This window comes from Nanorana parkeri, unplaced genomic scaffold, assembly GCF_000935625.1.
Source record: "Nanorana parkeri isolate BGI_ZX_2015 unplaced genomic scaffold, ASM93562v1 scaffold702, whole genome shotgun sequence".
NCBI classification, from domain to species: Eukaryota; Metazoa; Chordata; class Amphibia; order Anura; family Dicroglossidae; genus Nanorana; species Nanorana parkeri.
Genome location: NW_017306970.1, coordinates 662,735 through 686,315, shown reverse-complemented (window position 1 = coordinate 686,315; position 23,581 = coordinate 662,735). Strand labels below are relative to the sequence as shown.

The following is a 23,581-nucleotide window of genomic DNA, read 5'->3' as shown; positions in this document are numbered from 1 at the left end:
AAAAAAAAAAAAAAAAAGGATTTGCTGTGCATGATTAGTTTATTAAAGTGAACACAGTTTTACCTTATTTACTAAGCTTAAAGTGACAAACTCAGGAGTTAAATCTCAAACATACATTCAAGTACCTTAACTATTAACAAAAACTTGACTTATTTGTGCATCACTCAGCGGTAGATTAGGGATTAGCCGAACACCCCCCTGTTCGGTTTGTATTTGAACATTCGAATGGCGGAAATGTTCGAATACGAACTCGAACTCAATGCAAGTGTATGGGGGTTGAATGTTCGACCCCCATACAGTTGCCGGTACATGTAATAAATACAGTGTACTGGCCCCCTTACCTCCGCTGCTGTCCCAGCCTCCGGTCCCCTGGTCCGTCCACTCGCTGTCCCGGCCCCTGGTCCGTCTGTTCGCTGTCCTGGCGGTTCCGTCGGCTTCTCTCCTTCGTCTGCAGGCTGGGAGCCATACCCAGCCTGCTATTGGATTTTGTAAAATGCAATAGCCAATAGCAAGCTGGCTATTGCACCTGCCTGCTGTCAATCAGCATGGTCAGGTGCAAGACTTTGCCCAATCAGAGCTTCAGTGGGCATTTTGTATTATGGAATGTACGCAGTCGAACAGACCGCGAACATCCCATAAAGTTCGGCGCTCGGCGAGTGCTCAAACTGCCGATGTTCGATTCGAACTCATGTTCGAATCGAACACTCGGCCCATCCTTACTGTAGATCCTCAAATCATCTCTGAATTCATGCTGACACTGTACATCCTTCTGGAGGGTGGCTACTTTTGTTTCCCAAAGTCCCTGGGGGGAATTCTTTAAAACTGGAGCAGACAGAATCTGGAGCAGTTGCCCACTCATACTTACACTTGAGTCTTTGGTGTTAACAGATATGCTGGACCATTATACACCTGTCATTTTTTTAAAGAAAAAGCAAGATGTTTACTTAGTAACAGATGCATGAATTAATTTCTATTTCTGTCATTTGAGTCATAAAAAAGGCTTATTGTGCTGCAGTTAACATTCTTAGGGTGTTTTACCATGTATTTGTTTAATGCTGATCTGGTACAGTCTGCATTAGTGCTGTGCAAGTTCAAGCAAAGATTATTCTCTCCCTGTCAAAAAATGAGGGGACTAGTTATCTTTTACAGAGAAAAAGTAAGAGAGAGTTTAGTGTTAATCTATACCAGGAATAGCCAAACTTCAGCCCTTTAGCTGTAGTGAAACTACGGTAGTGCTCAGTCCCGAAGGAGCCACTGGAATACACAGGCACTTCTGTCTCACCTTTTTCTTGATAAACCGTTCAGGATGGATCCTCAGCACACCTGCACACCTCATGGGAAGTTTATAAAGGTTTTAAGAGAGCAGGCTAAAGGTGCCTATACACTTAACTAGTGTACTGCTAAACTGTGGCACTAACTGAGTCGGTATGATGCACAGGCCTGTGTGACAGGTAGGAGTGATCTTAGGATAATGACAAGGCACGGGTTATTAGTTGCTCACTATTCCCATGAAGAACAGTCTCTGGGGATAATTTCCTCATGGGCCAACGAAAGGGACATCTCCCTCCCCAGCCAGTGTTCCATATACTTTTAGTCAATGTTGTGGTGTCTCACACAAAGCCTCTCATCAGGTAGTCACAAGTCAGCTACTGTCCATCAGTTCAGATCTTGTGTCACTGCTTTAAAGTTTCTGCAATAGTGTGCACTTTAAAAAAAAAAACAGTGGCCATACCACCGCTACACTACAAATCCCATTTGCAAGACTCTGAAAGCCATAGACTTCCAGAGGCAGAAGATGAGATTTGTAGTTTCACCACAGCTGGAGGGCCAACGTTTTGCTACCCCTGATCTACACCTCACTCCTTCGCCATTGCCTTACTCAAACTGCTTCCACTTTCCAGTTTTTGCAAATCACCCTTTAACCCTTTTGCTGCCAGCACCATATCCCTTACGCTGGCTGCAGGCCCCTGCAAACAGACTCATGATGGACAACATACCTGGTCTGCCAAGAACAGGTATGTTTCCCATTCTACCCATTGCTCATTATACTCATTCTGCTAGATGGGGCTGCCTGGCTCCATTAAGCCCTCCATCAGTGCAGGACCTTTTGTGACAGCTCACCGAATGGCCACTGTCACTTGTTAACATAGAAGCCAGAAGAGGAGTCTTCCACTACTTCCATTACTAATTTCTCCATCTGTCATGATCTATTGCAGAGCATGGCAGAGGAACTGAGTAGTGGAAGACTTCCTCTGCTGCCCTCTGTGTTTCCAAGTGTCAGTGGCAAGTTGGTGAGCTGTCACAGTTCCCACGCTGATAAAGTCTGGCTAGGACCTAAGCAGCAACAGCATTGAACCAATTTTAAAGTCCTTTGTAACTAAAACTCACTTCCGTGATGGACTATAATCTCATGTCTTGTTTACTCATTTGCTTTAAAATTGTAGTCCATCATGGGAGTAAGCTTGGAGCGGTGGCTACTTTACAACACACACAGGAAAGAAGAACAGTGTCAGGAGCAATTCAGAGATGATTTGAGGATCTACAGCTGAATGATGCACAAATATGGTACAGTATTGTTAATAGTTAGGGTACTTGAATGCATTTTGAAGATTTAACTCTTGAGTTTACTGTCACTTTCAGTTAATTTTCTGTGACCAATAGTGAAAACAAAACTGTTGGCCCATATGTGAATTTTTGAAAGTATTGTCAATGTGAGAACTGTACACAACAGGTTAACTAAATACTCACCTGCAAAGTAAAGATGCTGTGTCAGGTAATTATTTATCACTTAGCTAAAAATGTATTTGATTGTGATTTCTTTTTAAGGTTTTCTCAGTCTGTAGGGCTGACTCTAAATCCATTTAGGCTTGTCTTAAGGTACTGTAAAATGCAGTGAATGCTACCTAAAAGCATTCAATTAGATAAGAAAGAGAACCTCAGGGGCAATAGTATCCTTTGCAAATCAGTGGCTCTTGCTGAACACATACACATGGATGATTGCCATTATAACAATAATAATATCCATCCTGTATGTGAAGCTGCTGCCTCTAAATTGGATTTTCCCCACTCACGTCTAAGTAGATGGATACAGTACCTAAGGGAAATGGATATTGAGCATGTGTATGGCGCAAAAAGCTTTCTGAAAGTCATTAGATGGACCAAAAGGATGCTTGCAAAGACAATTTTGTGTTCTCTTTCACAATCTGTCTCTAATGGAAACATTTAAGTTTAGTTTATTGGCCACTTGAGTTACTACAATAGCTGCAGTTTATTTATGTGTACAGACCGCTAGTGGCCGATTTTTCTATCCAGTATCTTTACAGATTACAAAGAGTGATACATTATTTACATTTTCTTTTAAGGAGCTTATTTATTTAAGTAACATTTTATTATGCTCTTTTTTCCCCACAGTAAATATAAAAAATAACAACTATTTATAAAGCTCCTCCTTTAGGGTGTCCATTTTAGGAAGCCTTTCCTTCTACAAGCCTCACTCTCCAAGCTCCAAAACCTCATCATCTGTTCTCCAAATCTGTCATTCCCCCTTCAAACTTTGGTCGATTGTTACTTAGTCTCCTCATATGTCCTTATTCCTGCTCCAAATGCTGGTCAGTTGTTATCGGTCCTCATCACATGTCCGCCTCATTTTGTCTCTGAGCCTATGCTGGTTGTCAGCTCTACTGCTCTCCAAACCTTGGCCATTCATCAGAAATTCTCAAATTTCCTTTTCACATAGGTTATTTTATTTCCTCTTTTTTAGTGGTCCTCTTCGATCCCTCCCATTATCACATTATTCTTATTCTTAACTATCCTTCTCCTTCCTCCACCTCAGCTTTCTTTTCCTTCTTTCCGTTTCTTCCATGTTTCTCCCCCCTTCTTCTCAGATGTTTTAAAATTCTTCTCATCTTTCTCCTCCCTCCCTCTCATCTATCTTTCACAGGTATCATATTACTTAATCCTTCCAAACTGTCTTTTTCTCTCTCCATTTTATGTTTTATTGTTCTTCTTCGCTATCCTCCTCCTTCTCAGATGTACTTCTCCCTCTCATACATTCTTTCAGCTATCCTTTCCTTCCTCTATGTCAGATGTCTTTTTTTCTCTCTCCTTTTTCTCCAGTTTTTCTCCTTAACTTCTTACTTGTACATCCTAATCTATCTCAGCTGCTCTTCTCCATCTTGCCTCTCATCCTTTGCAGCTATCTTTTATCGCCTGCTTTTTTTCTGCCCTTCTCATTACTTCTTTCTGTCCTTATTCATTTTTAGTTATCCGTGACCTTTCTCAGTTTTAGATGTCCTCCTCACTCACATCCATTCTTCTCAGATATCCTGCACATCAGCTGTCTTTTACCTCTTTCTTCTATCATTCTCCTCCCTCCTTCTTACCTTCTTAACTGTCCTTTTCCTTGTCTTTCCTCTCTCTGTCTCTCTCTCTTATTCCCACTACTTCTCCTTTGCCCCTTTTCCTTCTCCTTATTCATCCTTCTCCTCCTACTTTATTCAATCCATCTCTTCCTTCGATCTCACCTGTCATTTCCAATGTTCCTTTTTATGTCTTTATAGCTTTCCTTCTCCTTTTTCATATCCTCTCCCCCTCTACCCTTCTCATTTCATCTCTTCCCTCATCATCCATTCTTCTGCTCCCAGCTTCTTATCCATCCCTTTTTCCCTTCAGCTGTCTTTTACCTCCCTTCTTTTCCTTCATTCTTTTTCCCCTACATCTCAGTTGTACTTTTCTTTAATCCTAATCAGCTATCCTTCCTTTTCCTTCTCGTTATTGGTCTTTTAGAAAAATGTAATTCTACATGCAAAAAAATATTAAACAAGTAATATTATTATTATTATTATTTACACTGACCTTGTTCACAGTAAGTGTTATAAACTCACCAACCCTTTTTTCACTAAACAGACATTTTGATAAAAATTAAAAGCAGTATTTAGCATGCCTTCTCTGGATGTTTCCCCATCCAGTTCTAAATAACACCCTGTCTACCTATAATCTTCTTAAAAGAGAAGCAGGAACACTTCTCACCTTCTTCCTGATGTTGCACAGGAGAGTTACAAATTATTTATTTTACTTATTTTCCTTTGTGTAGGTGAGGCTTCTGATATGAAGGGCAGATTTCCCCTGTGGCACCAAGCAGAGAGTGACATCATCATCCAGTGTAGATGTCAGTGTCCTTCAGCCCACTAATACAGTTCACTACTTGTTACTCCTCCACCCCTTGGTATACACAAATGAAAGCATGGCATATGCTCCATACAAGCTTGATAGAAAAATATGGGAACTTGACGGGAACTAGGTTTTCTTAATTCTTAATTAATTAAACTGTCAGAGCCTTCATTAAGTGAATAACTTCTGGAACAAATCCCAGCTTTCACCCCACAAGAAATATAATCAAGGTCTTAATTTCCATAGTGGAGTAATAGAGCAGCCTGCAGAAAACCATTAGCAGTCTTATCTTGATTTCTGCCAAGCCACAGCAGTACAGAGTGGCTATATTTCACCAACAGTCAGCATTCTGTAACTTGGCTCTAGATTACATCTCCTGATGTACATAACTGTCTAAATAAAAGGGGCTGACGGTTGAACTTGTAAGTCACTGTTAACAGTTTGGAGATAAAAACAAAGCAATGCCTGTAAGGGTTAATGAACCTCAAAAGTAGCTCTGAATACTGTTCAGAGTCAACAGATCCTTGGGCAGTTTCTTGAAGAGGCCCAAAGATCTAGAGACCTAATGAAACTGAACACCTTACTGGGAAAAATCAATTACTCGAAAGCTCACTACAATCTTGTATTCCTTAAGAGCTGTTGGATGAGCCTTTGTAGTGAATTTATTTTGTGCAGAAAGAGGGATTACAGGTAGAATGTGTTAACAGAAATGTGTAACGTTTTAGTCAGAAGGAATTGGTTACTGGCAATATCTTGCTACCAGACTGGACCTGACAGAACGACCGTTAGAACTGGAAACATCCTCGTGTCATGGCAGTTAAGATTTCTTTTTTCCTATTTAAGGCCTACTCAGCTGTGACATTCAGAGAAGGAAGTGCAATTGTATGCAGTGCTATAAGAAGTAATGAGTCCAAGTATTTTGTTTGTGAACATGAATACAGAAACTGATATTGCATAGAAAGTGCAGTTCAGAAAAACACTTTAAAATGTTCAATTTTATTGTGTGAGTGAAAGACATCTTAATTACATTTTCAGAATCAGGTCGATAGCATTTTTCCTATGTGTATATTTGATACAAGATCCCAACATGATATTAGCATTTAGTATATGTAGAGGTGAAGTCATTTTTTTAATACTCATCTTGGAATATCATCTAGGTTTGACTTGCAATAAAGAAAGAATGGAGGTTTGGAGGCCAGATTGAGGATACAGTTCTAAATTTTGTCAAAATCTCATGAGTGACACTTTGCAGAGGGCATATTTCATGCATGAGATGCAGAAACACTAAAAACATTTCAAGCTAAACAAGAAGTTCAGGTATATTCCAAACAGAATCAGCCTAGGACCACAATATAATGTAGGTAGTAGAGCTATTTAAACTCAGTAGTACTGACCATGATAATGTTCATTTTTGGAAATTACTCTGTTTTATTTATAAAATTATGCAACTAAGAAAAGAAGTGGAATCAGTGCTCACAGATTTTTATAGTATTTAATTTTCTTTGTTTTTGTTTTTTTTCAGAGGAGCTAAAAGGACCCTTAGAAGAATATGTTCACAAGCGATATCCTGGGCTAGTTAAAGTTGTACGTAACCATAAAAGAGAAGGTTTGATCCGAGCTCGAATAGAGGGTTGGAAAGTTGCAACAGGACAAATCACTGGATTTTTTGATGCGCATGTGGAATTTACTGCAGGCTGGTAGGTAAACAGAATATCTATTTAGCCAGTGTTTTTCTTATGTAGCACTCCTTCCTTCTGGTTGGTTGAGGCTGACCCCTTTGATGGCGTGCAAGGCTGGCAAATAACATCTCAAGGCGGAATCCCTGGCATATTGTGGGGGTAATGAAGAAAGTTAGGCACCCATCACTTTTTCTTGATTTTTTTTGCTCAACAAACTCTGGAGAGAAGGTTGATGCACTGGACACCCCAAAAAGAGCAAAATATCTCAGATCTCCTAGTAGCTAGTATTGTTGCTGGTCCTTTAATAGCAACTTCCTACTAATAATTGTCTCTTTGAGAGCATCTAAGTAGATTACAGTGACTCTACCTGTGATCTGGTCTTCCTCCTTTTTTAGGTAGTGCAGTCACGGGTACCTTAAAATGTTGAGCAGTGAGATATCCATGCAATGTCCAATGGCAGCAGCTTTTTCGAGCTTTGCAGGACACACTGCCTCATAGAATTCTTAGAAGTCTGGAAGTTGGCACCAAATAGTTATCATCTCCCCTAACCCCACACCACTGGACCGAAACCCTAGGTGATTGGCTGAGACAGATACATATTCATAATTCAGAACTGGAATGAATATGGAAGGAACATCTTGCTATTCATAAAAAAACCCAGTGGTGATTAAATACCACAAAAAGAAAGCTCTATCTGTCCCAAAAAAATGGTTTAAAATTCATTTTGGTACAGTGTTCAATTAATAAATGGCAAAGTACTGCAGCACTGCATACTGAAAAATAGCACGTAGGGGAAGGGGGATTAACACCCAATCCTTAGGTGGTTAATTTAAACTTTTTGGGTTAAATATATCATTCTTGGCACAGCTTCTCACTGTATCTAGGGGTAAGCATGGATCTCTGTTCAGTTAAACTAAGGACAATAGAGGAAAAAGTTTTGTACTAATAAGTGCGTGACATGCTTATTGCAAGGCATTATTGGTTAAGCCCTCTAGGAGAGCACATAAACATAGAGAAAGAGGCAAGCGGATCTCTATTCACAGGGCACAGACTGTAATTTAATGCAGCATTCCCTCAATAAAACATGATATGAGGTCTGTACAATGTATTGTTCCTGTTTGGAGAATGAAAAAAGTTTGATGGTTCACTTGATGTTACTTGTGCATACTATTTAATATATGGACTTTCAAATACAATACAATTAAGCTAGGCTTGCTCTGTAATGTTGAAGATGTTTTGCAGCTAATCCAAGCTACTTCTTCAATTCTAATGAATGTTAGGAACATACCCTATCAGTTATATCCACAGAGGTAACACAGTGACCTTAATCCAAACAACATAGAATGTGTCAAGGCAGATGTCGATTGTCTAAGAACATGATGGGCAGTGTGAAACCAGTGGGACCACCCTGTTCTAGTTACATAGTCCCATCCCCAGATGTCAGAAAGTCTTTATAGGTGTAAATTATTTGATTTATATGGCTGACGGTGTTAATTGTTGTTAAATTGCCATGATGAAGATGTTAAAACATCATAATAGGTGGAGGACAGATGATTATGAAGTCCCCACGCCTGTTTAGGGATGGCTGTTCACGGTTAATACCAATGGCCACTTTCGCACCCTTTTGTGAACGAGTTGACCTCTCTGTCCAAAACGTGCACCCAACTGTCCTCAAAACAGCATTCCCTTTCCTTAAGGTGTAGGGAAATGTCCTTACATAGAGAATTTGCCCTCCTATCCTGAGCAATCCCTTTGTAAGGAGCTTGTTCATAGGCATTTAACATCTTCCTTGACACATGCCATAGTGATTGGATTAAGTTGACTGTGTTACCTATGTGGATATAAATGCACGGGTATGTTCCTGATACTCAATAAAAAGTGGCTGTGTATAAGCTGTGAAATGTCTTTAACATAACATGTTCATTTGAATGTGACTAACTACTAATAGCTATCAAATTAGAAGCCTTTCATCAGTGTTTCCATGATGCTGCAGGAGGGCAGTACAGGACTTTTAAAGAGCACAAAAATGTTATGTTTGCCTCAAAAGAAATGTATTAGCACCCCCCATCAGGTTCCATTTAATGCTCCTTTACATGCAAAATCTATAACACATTTCCTTGTTGTGACCAAAGCTATCCAAGAAAAGCACAACTGTCCAGAGATTGCCATTTCCTCTGAGGGCCAACACATCAGCAGTAATCACAAACATGCCCGCATCTAAGCCCTGTTCCCCTATGTTAGTATACAAGATTATCTTTAAAACCGCACAAAGTATGTTTAGTTCCGTGTTTCATTCCTAAATTAGGATTCTTATCAAGGGCTTTGCACATCTACAGTGATGCAGGGCGATATATTGTTTCTTGCACCTGGACTGGTCATGTGGTTATAATGCACAGAGCCTCCCACTCACTAGCAAATAATGTCCCATTATCTACAGAACAGTTCAATGTCTGCAAAGGAGTTTGCATAAGTTCTCACAATGTGCATATGTTACCTGGAGAGGATTGTTTTCTAATCAACAAAACAAGATTTTTACTTTAAGTAATGCCTAAACCAGTGCCTGGTTATAGAACAAAATGTTTTTGCTCAAGGCCAAAATGCTATTCACACTGCAGATAATATAAATTTAGGGGGAAAAAAGCTTTGATCTCATGCCCACAAATCATTCTGCTAGGCTAAACTACAGCTGGGAACCAGAAACAGAAAAATAATCCAGTGACCAGCTAATATGGGGTTAATATCATTGAATATATACCATACACTGGGACTATGAAAGTTGTTGATGACCTGTGTGTGAATAAAATGTAGCATATGTCACAGTTTTTAATATTTAGTTTTAGTGTGAATATGCTACGTGGATGAATATTAATCATTTCCATATAGATGTGATTTGTCCTCTTTAGAAAGGGTCCCAGATGGCTGAGAGTGCGAATTTCAATGTGACTTATCTAATTGGAAAGTGGAAGAAAGCACTTCCTTTGTTATTCTGCTTCCAGATGGAAAATTTTAATCTCAGTCAATGTGCTTGCTCAGTTTTGGAGAGTTTTGTTTAAAAGGCGCACAGTGCTCGGCATACATAACAAACAGTAACAAGACATACTTTAATAGATTATTCTATTTTTTCCTTCTGCTACAGTATTTTTCTCATTCTAACTATCCATCCATAGCACAGATCTCTCTTGCTTTGTAAGTCTCTTTAATTTATCTGTTACAGCTGCCTTAATGTTCCTGCACATTGTCACAAGCAATAACACTTCTTCTTTGACCTACATCATCCTTCTGGCAATGCTGGCATTTGTCAGAGTGTTTAATACTAAGGGTGGTTTGGTATTGGCGTCTCTTTAGCCTTTATTAGCTCTCAGTGTTGTTGTTTTTTTATAAAATGCTGTAGCTATGGGCAGCAGTCACTGTGCATTTATACTTGTAGTATGCAGCAGAATAGACAACAGAAAATGTTCTCCTGAATTATGAAGCTGCAATAAAGCATAAGGCACCCTAAAATAAGCTATGGCTAAGATATGCTAAAGTGGTATGCCAGTCACTATTATTATATATAATTTTAGTATAACCTAAGAACTGTTTAGCATATCATAGTTATAATTGAAGTGTGATAAATGAAGGCTAATTGGGCAAATGTATTAAACAAATAGCACAATTGTTTTTCTGCCAGTGCCTAATTTTCAGTTTGATTTTGTTCTATAAAAGTTCCCCAAATATTTGGATAAGATTTTAATTTCTCTTAAAGGCATATTTCACTTTGTGTGCCCCATTTAGAAGCTGATGAGAAGTCACATAATGCACATTTTCTGCCTGTCTTTCTACAGAAGTTTCCCATACAAGGCAGAAAACATACAATACAAGCACTTCAAAATCCCATCCCCAGCAGTAAAGATTTTGTTGGAAACAGTACTTGCATGGTCCTGCCTTTTAAAATTCAAAACACTTTCAACTGATTAATGTTAGCAAGGAAACATTTAGGGGGTTATTCACAAAGCTGCTGAAGGCAGCCGAGTGAAGAACCCAGCCGAAGTGAAGTGAGCCGAACGCTGTTCAGCTATTCACTCCAGTCTTGTACAGCTGATTGAAGCCGTACATCGGCTAAAATTTACCTTACATCGGCTGCCTTCAGTCAGCCGAATATACTCTACATGTTCGGCTGAGCCAAAGTGCAGAAGGAGTTCGATTCAGCCAGTCCAACATCTGGATCGGGGGGCCGAAGCTCCGGCAGCTCACTAGCTGCCATTCGCCCCTATTCTCATAGAGGCTGAATGGCAGTAAGTGAATAGCCGAGCGGTATTCGGCTTGGCTATTCTGCTCGGTACCTTTGAGGTAAATAAAAAAATAAAAAAAAGTTGAAAAATAGTTTTAAAATGTATGAAAATTAAAAAGAAATTAAAATAGTTTAAAGAAAATAAAAAAAGAGAAAATGAGAAATAATAATAAAAAACGCAGTGACAGCTAGCTTCGCCCAACTGTTTCCTATTGGCCGACACCTGTTCGAGTCTTCTAGCAGGTCCCGGCCAATGAATAATGTAGAGTGACGTTAAGTTGTTATTGTTTAATGACAGATCAGCGTCCCCAGGTCATTTGGGAATGCTGATCTCTCATTACAACTGGGCGTAGTGAGCCGTTTGCCCGCTTCAGCTGTCACTTTGGTTCAGTCAAGCTGAAGCATATGCTTTCGGCTCGGCTGAGCTGCTGTACGGGCTATTGTGAATAGTCCATACAGCAACCCTTCGGTTCGACTGAACCGAAGGGCTCCAGCGGCAGAAGAGAGCCAAAGGATCAGCCAAAGCTATGGCTGTGTCATTCGGCTCAATAGTGAATAACCCCCTTAGATGTCAGAGGTCTCAATTTGACTTCAGTAATATTAATAGAGCTAAGTAGTAGATACCAATAACGGTATTTTGGCAGTAATATCTTTTGACACAGTACTGGTTGGTCTTTGGCACAGAGAATCTTAAAGTAGAAGTAAGTATACAAACAACAGGTTAGTGTTATGTTTTTTATTACTGGTTTAGTGTTAGGATCTGGATCACCTGCTGGTGACACTGTGCTTCTTGGACCTGAAGCATTTAGTCCCAGTGTCCACCAGCAGATGTTTTCCAGTATCCAGCAGTTCCCAGCAACTAGTTTTCACCTAATACCAGCTACTAGGAGGTTATTTAGCCCCTCCTTAGTCAGCTCTCAATGCCTCACATTGTACCCATGTACCCACACTCTATGCTTGTTGAAAAACCTGTAATCCTGATATTGTTACCTGTACCTGATTCCTGTGGACTTCCTGATCCTGTCACAACTCCTGCTCCTCTTGCACCTGTACTCCATTCTGGCTGTATTCCTGACTCACTTACTTGCTGCTCCTTGCACCCTGCCTGGCTCTGCTGTACCTGATTTTCCTTAATACTCTGTTTTTATATAGTTTGTATATAGTTAGTTGGTTAGTTAGGGAGTTGTTTCACACTTTGCACATGTTTGCTGGTGTTGCATAGATTGCTGTGTATGTGTTGTTGTGGTCTCAATAAATCTCACTGTTTTCACTTACAGGATACCAGCTTGTGGATTCCTAACATTTAGTGTTAGGTCATGGTTATTGTTAGAATTATTGCTACAGGAAGGGTTAGGATTATGAATACAGGGATAGTTGATGTTAGGGTTATGATTATAGGGTGGTTTGTTTTAATGATTACAGGGAGGATTTTTATTTTTAGGGTTATGGCTACAGAGAGGGTTAGTGGTAGGGCTATAATTACAAGGATGCTTAGTGCTAGTGTTATGATTATATGGAAGTCTAGTGTTAGGGCTTTAGTTAATGGAAGGTTTAGTGTTAGAGTTATGGTTACAAGAAAGATACTTACAATAAAGCACTTTGTGAAAACATCATCAAAGCTTTTTATTGGATGTGTGTTCATCCGTGCATGCCTGTGCATCTTCACAATAAATCTTGCAGTCAAGAAAGACAAGCAAGAAAATTAAGCAGTTCCATTATACTGATATTTTGTTGAATTTACTAGGACAAGGCAAAGTTTGAAATCCATGAACCTTGAAGTTTGTGGTATGTAAATTTGGTTTCCTTGTGGCGACAAAGTCTCTGTTGTCTATCAGTTTTAGGACTATGTGGTGGTGGTGGTGGTTTAGGGGGTAATGTTTAAGTTATGATTACAAGGAGGTTTGGTTTAGTTCTAGGGCTGCAGTGGGGGTAGTGTTAGAGTTATGGTTACAGGGAGGTTTAGTTCTAGGGCAAAGGTTACAAGAAGGTTTTGTGATTGGTGCTATTGTAACAGGGAGGTTTAGCTTTAGGTGATCCTTTGGGTAAGGCATCTCTGTCTCTTTGATGAGACTCAGGAGGTCTGAGCTTTAAATTACTGGCTCCAATCTCCTGACCAGCTAATATATTGTCAGTGGTATATTCACTACATTCTTTCATTATCTAATCATTGGTGTCAATACTTAATCAATACTTTTAAAACTCATAATGCAATATGTTTATATACTGTACATTTTCTGTTTAACTTTAATTACAAACTACATATACCTATACTTTTAGGCTGGTTAGACACTATCTGATTTCTGCAAACAACAGATTTTATCATTTATGCAACCTTTTCCATTGGCGCCAACTCTCCTCAATCATAACTTGATCGAAGATACCACCCTGGAACAATGTTCTTGAATGAGATACTCCTGTCATAATATCATGAATAAAAAAGCATTCTACCAATTGGAAAACCCTCTCTAGCTGTAGATCAGAGAGGGATAGAGACATGTCTGCACTTTGGGATTGGGGATGACTGAGGGAAAGGGTATGTGATCAACCCAACTGTATGCATCCCTTGATACCCTTTAATGCCTTGAAGTACATCCAGACATTCATGTACCCAGGCTGAGAATCACTGACATAAATTTTTTTACACTCATTGCAGATTTTAAAAATCCAGGGCTATTCCTGAAATACCATATTGTTTCCATGCCAGAGTGTTTTTTTTTCAAGTTTTAGCTTAAAAAAACAAATTATTAAAGCGCTGAATTTTCATAATTGCTTTTAATTTCTTCACATTTGTTAAAGGGCTGAGCCAGTTCTGTCCCGGATACAAGAAAACAGAAAAAGAGTCATACTGCCATCCATAGACAATATTAAACAAGACACTTTTGAAGTTCAACGTTATGAAAATTCTGCACATGGATACAGTTGGGAACTTTGGTGCATGTACATAAGTCCTCCTAAAGACTGGTGGGATGCGGGGGATCCATCTTTACCAATAAGGTTAGTAAAACCTACCATTTATTTGTTATTTGCATTTATAACCTAACTTCCAAATGACAAAGAAACTGTTCGAATACATGTTTGGGGGAATTTATCAAAACTGGAGCAGACAAAATCTGGAGCAGCTTTGCATGGCAGCCTATCAGCTTCTCTCTTCAGTTTGTCCAGTTAAGATTTGAAAATGAAAGAGAGAAGCTGATTGGTTGCCATGCACAACTGATCCAGATTTTGTCTGCTCCAGTTTTGATAAATTCCCACCCAAGTGTCTTATGATCGCGATGCAGCTAGACTTTATAGAATTAGAGTACAGCTGTCCTGTAAGGTTTTGTCATGAAGCAATACTTGGAGTAGGAAACTAAAGACTCTTAAATTGACCCTAGTATGCAGAATGATCAAACACACAACTGAAAGATATACTGGTAGGTTATTTGGCTGTCTAAAATTGCCATTAGTGTGATATTCTGCTGAGCAGTCCCACCAACTGCCCCAACAGCAGATAAAGTGCTTTGAGTCCCCAAAGAAAAGTGCTATATTAATTAACTCAAAACGTTTGAAATGTTGGAAACTGATCCCCTGGTGGATCTGTATAAGGCATCCTGAAGATTTGAGGAGAGTTAGATATCAGTTGTTTTATGGATCATGGACATACAAAGTATACGTCAAACTCAAAACATAATATTTGCCCTGGAAGAAATAATAGCTAAGCAAATTCAGTTGGAGCTTCCATTGCTGAATAAAATTCTGTTTTCATAAACGAACAACTGAATTTTTCTAATGTATAACAATTTGCAACTTCTGTTAAGAAAAAACATAAACTACTTTCATAAATTACATGAGACACTAAGCATGGGACAAAGCATCTTGCACCAAGTAAATATCTGTCCAAATACTGGAAGCTGTATTAACAACATTCATTGAGCTATCAGAAAACAAGTAGCAGGAGTATGTCACCAACACCTACATACGTCATCATACAAATGTTTTCCATGCATACTTGATCAGTGTATTGTCAGCACTGCACCTTTCAGAAAGGGAGGTGCAGTGCATATACATATGTGGCACTACTGTGAGCTGCAGCAACAAGTGACAGGTCTGGCTGCAACTTAAAGGATGGCATTGCGAGCCACACCTGTCCCACAAACAGTATAAGCAGGAATAGGACATCACTGCGATCACTGTCTCATTGACACTATAAGCAGGCACAGCATAGGGATCAGCATCCTACAGGCAGTGCAAGAAGGCATAGGACAGTGATCAGTGTCCTACAGATAGTATATGCAGGTTCAGCACTCACCCTTCACCCTCTCCCAATGGTCCACAGTGAAGGTCGCTTCCACATTAGCCCTCCCCAATGCCTGTCACACTTTGGCCTGGGTCTCATTAATGAGAAGCTTCATTTAGATCTTGGTGTCCCAGCTGTTCCCTCAGAATGTACAGAGCTTTGACCAGGGGCACACTGAAGCTCTTACAGCACTGGGCCAACTAGTCCTCCTGCACTGCGAAGGTGGCAGTCTCCACCCACTGCATCCAGGAGAGGCCCATTGCCAGAATAGACACCATCCTCAGAAGTACTGAGGTACTGACTCTGCCCCAGCAATGGAAAAAAATGCTACATCCCTACAGACATAATTAAGGTGTGTGATTACAGGCACTTACAAGCATGTTTTCATGCAAAATTTAAAAACAAGAAGCCTGCCATATCTGTTGACTTGTTTGCCCCTGTGACAAGGTCAATTTACAGGATAACAAATATTTTGTTAGTCATTAATTTAAAGACATTTGGCCCAAAACCAAGCACAAATTCCCTCTGAAGTCAAACAAGTGCAAGATAAATTTAAATGTCAAGTATTCTAGTTAGTTAGTAGAATCTTAAATAACAAAAATAAAATGTTAACATGACACATGGGGGTGAGTTTGGTAGGAAAGAGTGAAAGGTGAAACATTATTTAAATACACTGGCAGTTAGGGAGCCATGTTCAATCATTTGCTTATATCTGTCTACCCACACAAACACATATTCTATGTTAGTGACTCTCAACCACCAGGTTGCAGCCTTCCTCCTGCCTGGTTGCAGCTTCTCATGTGCTCCAGAAAGAGCCAGCTCAAGGCAGAATAGGCACCCCCTTGTGTGCAGTGCTGCAGCGGGGGGGGGGGTGCATCCTGAAGATTTGAGGAGAGTTAGATATCAGTTGTTTTATGGATCATGGACATACAAAGTATACGTCAAACTCAAAACATAATATTTGCCCTGGAAGAAATAATAGCTAAGCAAATTCAGTTGGAGCTTCCATTGCTGAATAAAATTCTGTTTTCATAAACGAACAACTGAATTTTTCTAATGTATAACAATTTGCAACTTCTGTTAAGAAAAAACATAAACTACTTTCATAAATTACATGAGACACTAAGCATGGGACAAAGCATCTTGCACCAAGTAAATATCTGTCCAAATACTGGAAGCTGTATTAACAACATTCATTGAGCTATCAGAAAACAAGTAGCAGGAGTATGTCACCAACACCTACATACGTCATCATACAAATGTTTTCCATGCATACTTGATCAGTGTATTGTCAGCACTGCACCTTTCAGAAAGGGAGGTGCAGTGCATATACATATGTGGCACTACTGTGAGCTGCAGCAACAAGTGACAGGTCTGGCTGCAACTTAAAGGATGGCATTGCGAGCCACACCTGTCCCACAAACAGTATAAGCAGGAATAGGACATCACTGCGATCACTGTCTCATTGACACTATAAGCAGGCACAGCATAGGGATCAGCATCCTACAGGCAGTGCAAGAAGGCATAGGACAGTGATCAGTGTCCTACAGATAGTATATGCAGGTTCAGCACTCACCCTTCACCCTCTCCCAATGGTCCACAGTGAAGGTCGCTTCCACATTAGCCCTCCCCAATGCCTGTCACACTTTGGCCTGGGTCTCATTAATGAGAAGCTTCATTTAGATCTTGGTGTCCCAGCTGTTCCCTCAGAATGTACAGAGCTTTGACCAGGGGCACACTGAAGCTCTTACAGCACTGGGCCAACTAGTCCTCCTGCACTGCGAAGGTGGCAGTCTCCACCCACTGCATCCAGGAGAGGCCCATTGCCAGAATAGACACCATCCTCAGAAGTACTGAGGTACTGACTCTGCCCCAGCAATGGAAAAAAATGCTACATCCCTACAGGCATAATTAAGGTGTGTGATTACAGGCACTTACAAGCATGTTTTCATGCAAAATTTAAAAACAAGAAGCCTGCCATATCTGTTGACTTGTTTGCCCCTGTGACAAGGTCAATTTACAGGATAACAAATATTTTGTTAGTCATTAATTTAAAGACATTTGGCCCAAAACCAAGCACAAATTCCCTCTGAAGTCAAACAAGTGCAAGATAAATTTAAATGTCAAGTATTCTAGTTAGTTAGTAGAATCTTAAATAACAAAAATAAAATGTTAACATGACACATGGGGGTGAGTTTGGTAGGAAAGAGTGAAAGGTGAAACATTATTTAAATACACTGGCAGTTAGGGAGCCATGTTCAATCATTTGCTTATATCTGTCTACCCACACAAACACATATTCTATGTTAGTGACTCTCAACCACCAGGTTGCAGCCTTTACAGTTATGGTGGGATCCTCTATGAAACCTGATGTAGGTTAGAGCTCCTGGGAGCTCTGTAGAGCTAGGTGTACTGTGGGGGCTCATCTCATTACATTACACTGTAGTGCCCCCCTTCATATGACTGTAAAGAGGGATCCATCTACTGCTTTATCACTAAAGAGCCCCATTTCCCCTTATACTATGGGATCCTCATCTAATTATACATATCATTTGACTGCACTATGTGTGTCACATGCCTATTGCCTACTAGTATGTCTATGGTTACAAAGGAACAGATTGTTTCCACAGTGGGCTGTGCAAGGACCCAGTGGGGAGAGAAAAGGGGGCTTTTTAGAAACCAGTCCAGACCTTGTATATAAAAGTCTTAGAAAAACATTTATTCACTAAATTGTTGTATACATAGTCTAGAACCAAGGAATAAAGTACAAAATCATGTCATCAATAAAAATATATATCATTAATAAAAATACATATTGAATATGCAGGTTCACCGTTAGGTGACATTACCGTGCGGTTACGAGATATACGGTAACTTATTTTCAGATGATGTAAACGCTCCTATAGGTCCCTACATGTTTCGCCCCCAGAAGGGGCTTCTTCAGGGGAAAGAAGGCAGATCTCCGGGAGAACTGTATTCATGTATGTCCTCGCCAGATGTATAATCAAAGCAACAAAAACTAGATGACATGAAGCAGCTGCAACGAAATCATATAGGAGGTTGATTCTGTCGAAGGTAAACCGCCACGAACAACAATAGATGGAGGGATCGCGTCGGAGAACAGCACGCTATACTCCTCAGGGATCACGGGCAGCCGGTGAGGTACACTTAGGGGTCATGAAGTTCTCTTGCCGCGTGTGAAGTTAGTTTGAGTTCAGATTAGTGTGAGTTCAGACGAGCTGGGGGTGACACGCTCATCAGAGCCTCCGGACTTACAAGGAAAGGAACTGTCTGGAGTCACAATTCCACACAAGGATATACTTCTTTGAATCAATTCATCCGTGTTTAAACATGGGACCCTACAAGGACTGTCCCTCATGGTAAACCACACAGGATGTGAGTACGCTCTGACAATTTGTATCCATCTTTAAAACACATCTTCTGTGTTTATATTAGTGACTATTTACCACTGAGGTGGTTCCTAGATCATCACTCGTTACCTTTTCAAGTGGGATATCCAGGGGATGTCATTTTACTTGTTTTTAGATGTCTTGTTATAGTGGATCCTATGTGTAGTTTTCTTTTTTGTCATTAAATATTGTCTTTTATACATAATTATACTTTGTGTCACCTGTTTACTAGACCAGCTCCAGTAAAGGGATTTCTTTGTCTAGGGGATGCCTTTTATCTTGAATTAGTTTACGGAAACCCTGGAGACTGATATAAATTATTTGTTGTTTATAGCGTAACTCCTTATTCCCCTATTTGTGTTATTATAATTTTTATTTTCTTATTTTTTTTACACTTTATTTCTGCTACCTCTCTGCTATCTTCAGCTGTCAAATAACGGATGGCTATTTAGCGATCCGGTATTTGGATGTAACGGCTTCATTCTTTTATTAATGAAAGAAAGAAGCTTTTACAAAAGCTTAAGTATTTCATTAAAGAATGCCTCAATACTGAGACATTCATTAATGAATGGTAACCGCTGAGAATCAGCGGTTACCAGCTTTACAGAGAAGCAAATAACTGGCCACGTACAGTGTACGTGGCCAGTCATTTAAGCACTTTGTGGCGGGACGTAAAGTGTAAACAGCAAACAGTAACACTGCTAATCCATTGTAAGAATCTAATGATTAGTCCAACACTATTTGTCCAGAAATCATTTATTAGAAATCGATTGTACAACCCCAATTTCAGAAAAGTTAGGACACTATGTAAAATCTACATAAAACTATTTGAAGATTACCATAATTCTTTCTTAAAAAATTGAACATTTTCTCAGTTAAACATTTTATATATTTTTATTGTGAATAAAATATGGGTTTATGAGATATGCAAATCATTGCATTCTGTTTTTATGTAGATTTCACAACTTTTTGGGAATTAGGGTTGTATATCATGAGATAGTTTTGGAAATTAACCATGTCAAGGGAAAACTTGCAATATTTAATTTTACAATATGCATTAAAAAGGTAATAATATGTGTGAAGCACTACTGGCTTAAGGAAATGGACCATTATTAATTAACATGATTGGCAAAGAGCAGACAATCTGCTAATTGTATAAGAAAACATTTACTCATCAGTGTCATCATTTTAAGGGAAATGATTCAAAATAACCATGGTCATTGCTGGAAAGAAAGGCATTGTATTATTCATATTCCATTAAGTCACAATCCATAATAAAACCATAATAATAACGTTATGACTAAGATCCAACAATGATTTAAGTTGCTTTTAAACTTGACAAATCAATGGCATTATGAGAATTACTACTACGATAGAACTTGAATATAACTTTTGTTTTAATATGATTTTTATAATGACTTTTATAAATGAAATAAAGACACACAAATAATCTAGTTGGCCAGTTCCATAAAAACGTAGCGCACAAAAGCATACAGCATTTGCTTTCCCGAAAAGGTAAAAGTGGTAAAAAAGTCAGTGCTAGTATTATGTCCAACTTGCTATCAGTTTTCATATCTGGCTCTCATGCCATCTTTTTCAGATAGCTCCTGCTTTGTAAATATCACTGACAAATAATAACATTTCCTATCACCATCATCATAATCTCCTATTAACACTGGACAAATCCCTGAAGCCAGGTAGCCAAAACACTTACAGAATCACCATGGTAACAACCTAGTTATTGCAGACATAAATGTCCATGACGGTGTAATCCTACTGTACATATTCCTGTTCCCATGAAAAATAAGACATACTGTATATGACTATTTAAACTTAAAAAATACCTGCGTAAAAATATTGTAAGGGTCTTCTTACAAGGTTGTAGATCTAATACCATACAACCTTAAAGGGTTAATAGGTATGTTTTAATAAGCAGATACAACATTTAAAGCAAATATATCAATCCAATCAAAACTATCCAAACATGTCATTCCAAATATACGGTGTGTTGGGTGCAAAATAATACAACTCACACTATTACTACAGACATCTGCCTCCAAAACATTGATACATGTGAAGTACCTTAAAGCTCTTCACATGGCAATGGTCCTGAACTGCTACACCTTGAACATATTTTGCTGCCATGCTTGCTTCTATATATAATCTCCAAAAACATTAGTTATATTTAATGGGGTTTCAAGAGGCGGATACTGTATATTCACTAGCATAAAAAGCATAATTTTATTATACAAAATTATTTAAAAGACAAAGCCATTAAAACAAGATAAGATTACAATGAATCTTCCTTCAGTCTCACATCTACCACAGCCACTTTTCTTATATACGTTGTTCACAGTTTTTTTACATATATTGTTCACAGTTCATCCCAACAGATACACTGTTTCTTTCACATAAATACCTTGTTCATAATCAATTATTCCAAGTGGCATTTTATCAGTCCTCAGGGAGCTATTCTGTATATGTTGCTTATACTGTATATACCTATAAATGGCATGTGCAGGAATTGTTGATTCAGCTCCTGTTGATAAGGTATTTTATACACCTGCCCCAGCATGGCGATGTCCAGTCCTATAAATATGTATAATTTACTGAATATATATATACTTATAAATGTAGTAAATTATAACTGTGACTCTCACATCACATACTGTGTAAGGGTCCAGTCAGTCACACAAGTTATAGTGTTTTATGTAAATAAGGTATTCTGGCTTATCTAAAATAAAGTCTCCCATTGCAGGTACTCCTATATTTATGCCAAAATAAATCTTTATTTTAGCTCTGGAACCAACTTCATTAAATTATGAGGACCAACCTCCACTGCAGCTTCCGTATGTTTTGGGAAACTGGTCTGTTACTTGCTACTTTCCCAGCTTTCTCAAGGCAGAGCTTGCAGTTGCAGATTCACCCAGTAGAATGCACTGAATGGCCCTTGAACTATGGGCTGCAGGTTTAGAAGAACCAATAGGAGGGAGTTTTGGATAAGTGACCGCCCTTACTTTAAAAGGGAGAGTACAGGGCAGCTGTAGGGACAGTGTATTAGAAGCAGCTGTAGGGAAATGATAGGTAAAGCTGACAAAATGAATAGGGAGAGAATGTGGTCAGTTAAGAAACTTTAATTCTGATTGCTAGTTCTTTGGGCAAGTAACCCCTTTGGTGTTTTTTGTTCTTATTATTGGGTGTTTTTTATCTTGAATTTCAATTTTTCAATTTGTGGTTGATTTGAGTTCAGCCTTTTTTTTCAGCAAAGTTTCCCTTTAAAAATTAGACTTTTTTAAAGTTCATTATATTAAACACATTAACCATTCCCCCATTCATATAAATAAAATACAAATTTGGTAAATACAGGTTAGGCCTATTATCCCTGATTAAAATGGTCCTGTGGCTGGCCAATTTTAAACTACAGTATCCTCTGAAATAACTTGGTTTTCTTGTAGTAACGCCCCAATGGGTGCTCTTTGTCTCTAGTAAATCTAGAGTTAGCTTTGTTAATTAAAATTGTCATTCTGCTCGCCTATTTTTTACTCCTGTGCCATCTGTGTTCTCTTAATACGGACCTTTACTCATATCTTTAAAATAACAACAAACACACCTTTAGAAATGTTTAGGAATGACAATCTACAAACGCATACTTCTAGATAATTGCCGGCTTTGTATTATTTCTCATGTCTTTAAAATAACAACAAACACACCTTTAGAAATGTTTAGTAATGACGATCTACAACACATACTTATAGATAATTGCAGACCTATTCTTTGCAGACCTTATTTCTCTTTTCTTCCCCAGTCTGCTGACAGTGGCCATGATAGCAAAGGGCAGATTACTAGCTCCTAATTTACTTCATTGAACTCTGGCACATGTGACTAGACATGTAACTAGGACATGGAATCATGCACATCATCTCAGGGGAGGAAAATGCCTTTCCCTGAGATCTCATGATATTACAGATAAGATTTCCCAGCAATGCTCTGCTGATGTACATCATTTGGGCCAGAACTTGAACCAGGAAGTAGATAAACTTTATTTGTAAGTAAATGAAAAATGAGTTTGTTTAACTAATGAATGTAAGATGATTTTAAATCAGCATGCAGGGCTGCATGCTGATGTGATTTTTAGTAAAAGGGGTAAAGGTTCACTTTAATTCTTGTGGTACAATACCTGTCTGTACTCTTTCTCTCTAGTACATTTCCAACAATTCTCCTATATTAAAAATGTCCTGCTGCTGGCCGGTTTTACACTGCTGTATCTTCTGCGGTCTCTTAACTCTTAATGAGATTTTGATAGAAATTGTCAAATGGCAAGACAATCTTTCATCAGCAAGAAAAGGTACAAAGACCTACTGACCATATTCTATCTGTTGGTCAAAGTGGGTCTATTTCCATTTAATGAAAAAGTATGTTTTGCTACTAAAGCTAACTTTAAAAAAAAAAAATTCAAACTAAAACAAATCAGATTTAGGTGCTAAACGTAAAAGAAAGAAAGCTAAATATATAGCATACGCTGTCACAGAGAATGTCCATGAAAATTGTACTGTTCCATAACAACTGAAGGCATCCCTCAAGCATGTCTTTGTGTATTTTTTATGTTGCCATTAAAGTCGCATAAGCAGAACCTCTCCCCACTGCATAATACACTGTTTCTTTTTTTACTTTTTTTTTGTATTGGTACACGTCCCCCATGACATTACCCAGCTTTCCATGCCTTTTACAGTACTTTGCCTATTAGCCCAAAAAAGACCAGAATTTATTAACAGGATCC

The 23,581-nt window shown here is 38.8% G+C and overlaps 1 protein-coding gene across 1 annotated transcript in view; it reads left to right on the top strand.

The window, feature by feature from the left end:
- The window catches only part of WBSCR17 (Williams-Beuren syndrome chromosome region 17), a 336,869-nt gene that overhangs the window by 144,918 nt on the left and 168,370 nt on the right, over positions 1–23,581 (top strand). Inside the window, exons 4-5 of the mRNA XM_018563829.1 lie at positions 6,692–6,866; positions 13,915–14,112. Of these exons, the coding sequence (XP_018419331.1) occupies positions 6,692–6,866; positions 13,915–14,112 (373 nt within the window). The remainder of the gene's footprint in view (positions 1–6,691; positions 6,867–13,914; positions 14,113–23,581) is intronic.